General features: G+C 37.8%; 1 protein-coding gene across 4 annotated transcripts in view; it reads right to left on the reverse strand.

Moving 5' to 3' along the window:
• The window catches only part of LOC131248472 (DNA-directed RNA polymerase IV subunit 1), a 50,578-nt gene extending 44,507 nt beyond the window's left edge, over nucleotides 1-6,071 (reverse strand). The window contains exons 1-4 of one of the 4 annotated variants that reach the window (XM_058248750.1): nucleotides 5,867-6,071; nucleotides 3,239-3,376; nucleotides 1,598-1,718; nucleotides 1,379-1,503 (exon numbers count right to left, since the gene is read on the reverse strand). In XM_058248750.1, coding sequence (XP_058104733.1) covers nucleotides 1,379-1,503; nucleotides 1,598-1,718; nucleotides 3,239-3,364 — 372 coding nt within the window. In that variant the 5' untranslated portion in view covers nucleotides 3,365-3,376; nucleotides 5,867-6,071. Of the gene's footprint in view, nucleotides 1-1,373; nucleotides 1,505-1,597; nucleotides 1,719-3,238; nucleotides 3,387-5,866 lie in introns of those variants that run through there. The other 3 variants (XM_058248749.1, XM_058248752.1, XM_058248751.1) reach the window with 3 other exon arrangements.
• Nucleotides 6,072-7,810: the final 1,739 nt, after the last annotated feature.

A 7,810-nucleotide genomic window follows, 5' to 3' on the forward strand; every position in this document is an offset into this window, starting at 1 on the left:
GGTGATATCATCTTTCTTGGGTGTCTCTATCAAGGCGTCAGATGCTCTCTCTAGAAAGAACCGTTGCATGAAGTCATAAATAGACTCCTGAGGACCCGTACCATTTCATTCACTGAAGGTTCAGGTTAGAACCCTTGTTGTGGATTTGAGTCACCATCAAGATCTCCAATGGGATCAGGTTGCTCTCCATGTAGTTGGTCAATAACAATTTCCAGGCTGGCTACTTTTGCGAATAGCCTAGTGATGCAATTGTCTCGTTGTTGATCAGTAAGCCTCCTTCAATATATGTTACCACTATTGGTGGACATTGTATCAGGGGGTGGTGTCGGAAAGTAATAGACAGGATGGATTGAGATTCTAAGGCTTCAATGAATTGAAATAGGGTTGGATTGGGGCTATTATTGGTATGGGATTTTGGACTTTTTAATAGACTATAATGGAGACTGAATTTGGAGTTGAATTTGGAGTGGAATATGAAATATGGCTTTTTTCCCTTCTAAGGTGCTAGAATGGGACTGATTTTTTATTTTTTTAGTTTTAATGGGCTGGAATGGGGCTGATTTCAGGGTTTTAATGGGCTGGAATGGGGCTGATTTCAGGGTTTTAATGGGCTGGAATGGGGCTGATTTGGGGGTTTTTTAATGGGTTGGAATGTGGCTTATTGTAGGGGGGTTTAATAGGTTGGAATGGAGCTGATTTTTAGGGATCTTAATGGGCTGGAATGGGCTGATTTTGGGGTTTTGACTGGGTAGAAAAACTTAAAGTGTGGGTTAATTTCTGTTTTGATTTAACCCAACATGATTCTTTTCCAAATCATAGAATGAACATACACATTAGACATATACACACACAAGCGCATGCACACAGACACGCAGATATTAAATTGCCGAATTCATCCCACAAATAATATCACAAATAGAGCCATTGCAACAGCCATGAAGGGGGTAGTTCCCCATCCAGGAGCCACTTTACCATGTTCTGAATTCAATGGTTTCAATAAATCCCTTGTCCGTCTTTGGCCCAGATCTAGAACTACCCTCAACATATGTTCTGCACTAAATAAAGTTGCTGCTTTCTAAGTGCCTTTTTCCTAATTTCTCATGCAATTAGAGTACCCGACTTATCAAGCTCTCCCTAAAGGCAATGATTCTGAAGGGCTCTAGACCATAGATAAGCTCAAAACTACAATTCTGCCAAGTATCTAGGTTTTAAACCTAGCTGACATCTTAATTGCTTGTAACATCACATCACGAAAGGAGAAAAAACAGAGAAGTGGTTCCCATGAGTTCTAGATGAATTAACATTGGAAAATGACAAAAACTTAAAATCTTATCAATCAAGCATCAAAAGATTTAGTATGAGCAAAGAGGTACCTGACCTTGATCTTCCTATCTTGCCGAATGGACTTGCATCCAGGGCACATTTTGTTCAAAATCTGTACAATTTCTGAAACGAAATATGGATGGTAAACGTTTGCTGGAAGCTTGAAAATCCCGAAGTGACCTGCAGATAATTCAATGTATTTGAGCTCAATCATCCATAAAAACAAACAGGTGTATCTCGTACAAGCCTTTTTTGTAAAGCATCCTAGGCTCACCCTCACAGTTTTTGATGTCACACGAGTCACATGTTGAACATTGAGAAGACAGGTTTGGCATCCCTAACCTAGGATCAGTCACGTCATTGGTCTCATCTATGACTATGGCAGAGAACTTTTTCTGAAACAGTTATCCAAAAAGCATTACAGTCTAAATGAAGTGGCAATGAAAAAAATTAATAATCACAGCAGTAAAACAAGGGGAAAAGAAACATTTGTAGTGTGCTTGAATCTTGAGCTACGCTAACATTACTGGACCACTCTATTAGATACAATGCATGTCAAAAATCACAAAACCATGAGAAAAGAAATACAGAATTGAAGCAATTGTTGGACCAAACAAAGCATAACCATGTGTGCTCTGGACTCATGGCTCAAAACAACTTGGTCGAAGATGTTACCAGCGGTGTTTCTTGAAATAGATCTAAAGCGAGAGTTCACCAAAAGGGGGTTGATTTCATCTTTTAAAAGTATGTCTAATTGATAGATCATGGTTCTAAAAGAAACAAAGAAAAATTCAGGTGGGAAGTAAATTCACTCAATGGTTTCAAGTTGCCATCTTAGATCAATTGCCATCTGAGGGCCCATTTGGGCGCACCATCAAAATGGGGGTTCTTAAAGAAACCCTCATTTTGATCTGAAACGAGGATTTTGCAACCATTTGGAAACCATCCCTCAAACATCGGTTTGATCCCCCACTCGTCGAAATAGGCTCTAAAAAGCCTACTCGCCAATTGGTTTTGGAGAATCAGCTTTTGCAGCAACCCTCATTCCTAAGAACCGGCATTTTGACGGTGTGTCCAAATGATCCCTTAGGGTGTTTGGAGTTGAGGGTCATATTGGAGATAACATAGTTCAACATGCATATGGAAAACTCTATCACGAAGAGTGGTGGTCATCCAAGGTAAATCCAGGCTCTTTTGGGTCTCAGAGCTGCGTTGAACTTTGAGCTCTTGTGGATATAATTCATTTGAGAGGCCAGCCAATAAATTCAATTGGAACAATTTTGCTTTAACCATTGCTACCATTATTCTCTGTTGATTGCATTAAACACATCTCATTTATACTAATCTCATGTAGAATGGCACAGCCAAGTTATATCGGGTCACGATATCAAAGATTCCAACTACAGAACTAGACTGCAGTTTGAATAAATGAATTGAGAAGCATTTAGGACAACATGTCATAAAAGAACCTAATGAACCACATAGTAGACCTTTTTACATGTATTAAGCATGGAATCAGAATAGCAAAAGCAATGGGATATTGCTCACATGCTGAGGAAAACTACTGCTATACTCATATTGATCTGAGAATAATCCAAAAGATTAAGAGCAGGGGAGAAGTCCACAACCGCCACCTATCTAACCATTCATGCACATACTCCATATTCCATATACTGTCCTAGTGACAGCACTTGATAATAAATATTCCACACCGATGTTGCAAACAACCACTATGAATACAAGATACATGGTAATAACTCTTGCAATAATCTTGTTTTGGTACGTGACAAGCTTAATCCATGACAAGTTAATACATAATGGGAGAACAGAGAAACCCAAAAAAACAACAGGGTACAAATTATGGAACAAATAATTTTCAGAAAGACCTAAAATAATAAATAAATAAAACACTTACCATCTCTCCTTCAGTCAAAATATCAAACTTTATACGAGTCATGAGCCCTGATGGAACAGTCCACGCCTTCGATTCTATAATATTACCATTATCCATGCTGGTAATAGTTATTTTACCATTGTCCATGCTGGTAATAGCCTGCAAATTTCTGCAACTTATACATTAGAACTTCATATATTTGAAACTCCACTTCATATATTTGAAACTCCAAGAAGAAGCAGCAATTCGTTAATCTTGTATTTGCCACTAAGAAAAGGGACGAAAGATTAAGGTACCATCTTAAACAATAGTAACAGTTCTAACCCACTATAAATAAAAAGGTGCATGATAGGAAAAGTAAAAATTAAAATTTAAAATTAAAATTTTTAAAAAAAAAAAAAAAAAGACCAAAAGCACAATAGATCTAATCTGATTTTAGGAGTAGCACCAATAAGTAATAAGATGAGGGGACGTAGACTTGAATAATTTTATCATGTGCAATGGAGACCAAGAATTGTGCTGGTTAGGAGCCGGTTCAAGTTGAAGGTGGTAAAGGGGCAAGGGGAAGGCCCAAGAGGACATAGGTGGAGGTCATAAGAAAAGACTTGATGACCTATGGTCACTGAGGATATGATCCTTGATAGAGTGGATTGGCGGAATAAGATTCATGAAGCCAACCCATGTGTACCGTGACAGCCGATATGAGGTCATAAAAGTCATTATGTAAAGTTAATAGTGATAACCGTTACACGTTATGGGATCGTAGTAACAGTTGTTGCAGAAAAAACAACCAATAATGGCCATTACATCTCCCGTAACGGCCCATTATGCCCCCATAAAGGTTGTAACGGCCCATTACGAGGCCGATACAAGTTTTTCGGTTTTTTAATGTGAGAAAGAGAGAGAGAGAGAGAGAGAGAGAGAGAGAGAGAGAGAGAGACCGTGACGACCGTTACAACCCGTATAACGGTGGTCGCCACTACGGCCACCGTTACCGTTACGGAATACCTTGAGCCAAACCCAATTAGTCGGATAAAGCTTGTGGTGTAGCAGTAGGGGCATTAAGCAACATAGAAGACACTTCGCTTTTGACCGAGCATAGTGTCATTGGAAAAGAATATACCAATTCAAATAACATGAGTCTCAAACCCTCCAAAAAGCTTCTTTGCACAATAAACTTCAAGGGTGAGGTTAAATGAAAATATATACTTTTTAATCGTAGTCTAGCATAATACAAACCTCTTTAACTTTGAGGAAATGCAAAATACCAAGTTTTCAGATGCTACTACAAGAATAACTGCACATTCTAATATCTCTTAAAATAAGAAATCCCCACATTAATTGTCGGCACAATGCCAGCTTGTCTCCAGTCCAATTCCCATGCAATGTATGTTAGTTAATTGAAAAGTATTAAACCATCATGCATCTGCATCTTTTAAATTCTACACAACTCCCCCATTACAGTACAACATCACAAATGTGTGGTCATCAGGACCATTGGTTTGACGGCCCAAAATCGATGGGATTTAACTCTGACAGTTATCTGATCAGTGGCCTGGATGATCTGGGTTGTCCAAACCCTGCAATTTTTGGCCAGTAGGCCATCTATGCTGCAGCCCATCATATAACATCCCAATCACCACACACGTTTGCCACATTACCATGAGGAGGGAATTTCACACACCTTTGACAGAGCAGCATTTCTCTAATTAGGAATCATTAATTTAAGGCCCATTTAGAACTTTGCAGGTCCTTTGGCTACCTGGAAAGATCCTGGAAAGGAACCCATTTCCTTAAGTAACCCTCCTTAAAGGCATTTGGATGTTTGGAAAGGCCAGGAAACAGATTCCTCCTGGATAGCCTTTCCAACTTAACAGTCTTTTATTTTTTCAAGGTAATAACTGGCGTGCCAATCCGAAACATGATAGAGAATTAGAGACAGTCTCTTTCCCAGGGTATCTGTTTCCTCAACAGACACCTGCCGACACGAAAACAGACCATGATATAGAACACCCACCGACATTGGCCATTGTTATAGTCACATCATCACAAAGGTTTACACCGCAGTATACGTTTCCTGAACATTCCAAACAGCCCTCGAGAAATAAAGATTCATATCCTAATCCACACCCAAACACTTCAAAACCGTACTTCGGCAAACCCACATCTAATCACATTGCAATACAGAACTACAATTGTCGAAATCGGTTTCAGGTGTATACAAAGAAAACACGACGCATCCTCAACTTGAAATTGGACCAAATTCAGACAAGAAAGAACTCAGAGAACCAACTGCATTGCAATCTTCCATTCAAAAGAACACCATCCACGAAAATAATCAAACCAAGACATGATTTCTCACATGCATTGCCTATCGCCCACAAGTATAGAGCTTGAAACCCGAAAATCGACATGACAAACATCATCATCTCATTAAAAAAAAAAAAAACAAAAAAAAAAACAACGAATTTCCACAAATATAGCAAAACCCATGACAGAAATTTTGAGAAAAAAGAACTACGAGTCCATGCAAGATCAACAACCTATACAACCCATGAACAAAAAGAAAACAGATCACTACAGAGGCATGCAAACATCATCTAGAAGTTTTTAAAGAAAAAAACAGCATAAAATTCGAAAATAGCTTACAGAAACAGAGAACGAAAACGAGAAGAAAAATAGAAGAAGAACTGATTTTGTTTTTCTTTCTTCTCTTTTCTTTTCTTTTTTCTCTGCAACGAAAACCTGAGAAGTCTTTAAAAGGTAGGAAAGATGGAAGATCGGAGATGACAAGAAGAGAATTTTTTCTACGCTTGCGAAGAGAGTTTGGGAGAGGCTCCGTAAACGAGCATAGGCTTCCAGAGCTGTCTTAGGACCTCGAAGGAGGTCTGTGATTGGCTGATTGCCTGACTGCCCGTAGTCACGGGGGGCGTGCCTACAACTGATCTGGCATCATGTAGGGGGGGAAATATGCATCAGATCCACTCCGTTCATCAGGTTTTCCGTAATATTTTCACCGTGGATCCTAAGAATTAGTATAGTCCAAAACTTATGTGGGCCGCACCTTACGTAACCGTGTAAAATCATCGGTAAGAAATTTAAATTGACTTCGTGGCCGATGTAAGTCTTGGAATATTATGATTCTCGGTGGATCGATTCATCCTTATTTTTAGAATCAGATGAGTAGATTCGATAGTGTATAGATGGCACGGTGGACCCAAAATACAATTTGGACGGTTTTAATGGTGGGAAGTATGCAAGATCAACTGTTCCCTATTGGTTAGACCATCTAAGATTTTAATCGGCCCGATCTTTAGCTTTCAGACCAAAGATAGGGTGTCAAATCTGATGGACGGACTGGATCTCATCTAAATGAAGTCCTCCTGTCAGACAACGAATCGTCTCGCCCCCACGTGAGTACGAGGAGTCGCGCTAGCGTTTTCGTTCGGTGAAGGTTTCTTGCCAGTGGAGAAGGGGTTATTTATCCAGGTGGCCTCGTGAGGTGACTTGGTTGTGCCAGAAGCTTGTAAAGATCGAAATAATAAATTTCATCCTGAATTCGCTTTTTTACTTTTCGCATGATTAAAATACTCAGTCTTTTTCAATTTTAAGTTTGAAATTATCTATGGTGCAGTGGTGCACAACTACATTAATATTTTGCATTAATTTTAAATTATTTTTTTTCTGTACAGTTCATCTGTGATGAATTTTTTTCTCCAAATTTATACTGAAAATATGAAATTAAAACCTCTACATGTGAATGGGATGGATTTGCTTTAGGATAATTCAATGGGTGGTCATTTGCTTCTTTTATTTTTATTTTTTTCATGAGAAGAGAGGATGGTGGTTTTTTGCTCCATTTTTTCTTCAATATTCATTCTTTTTCTTTCATTCAGTATTCCTTATTTACCTTTATAAAAAAATTTAGATTTTTTTTTTTTTGTATAAATGATGAAGGTTTGTAAAAGAAAATAAGGTGTAGAATAATAATATAATGGATAAATTTTTATAATGGAATGATGTTGTAACTGATAAATTTTTCAATAGAAGAATATTATAATGCATGGATTTTGTAATGGAATTATGTTGTAATTAATAAATGTGATAAATATTGTGATGGGTAATTGGATGAATTTTTATGATGGAAGAATGTTAAGAAGGAAGTATGTTGTAATTGATGAATGTTGTATAATACATTGTCCATATTTACCGCGGATCGCCCATATTTCTAATGTGGATCATCGATATTCAGTATAGAATTAGATTGTTGATAATCATTGTGGATTGTTAATATTTAACATATAATTATATCGTTGATATTCAATGTGAATCATCGATATTTAGTGTGAATCGTCGATACTCATTGTGGATCGTTAATGTTTCTATTGTGGATCGTATATATTTACTATGGGGTATCAACCCAATGAAAATTAACACAACTCCCTCGTTACATGATTGATTTGAGTGATATTGTATTTGTTGGAAAGGTAATTCAATGAACTTTTAAATGACTTTGGAATCATTCTCATTTTGACACTATTTTAATTGTCCGAAAGTAGGCCCAAATTTATCATTCACCGTAGGATCGCTGAT

The sequence above is a fragment of the Magnolia sinica genome, chromosome 6 (genome assembly GCF_029962835.1).
Source record: "Magnolia sinica isolate HGM2019 chromosome 6, MsV1, whole genome shotgun sequence".
In the NCBI taxonomy this organism is placed as follows: Eukaryota; Viridiplantae; Streptophyta; class Magnoliopsida; order Magnoliales; family Magnoliaceae; genus Magnolia; species Magnolia sinica.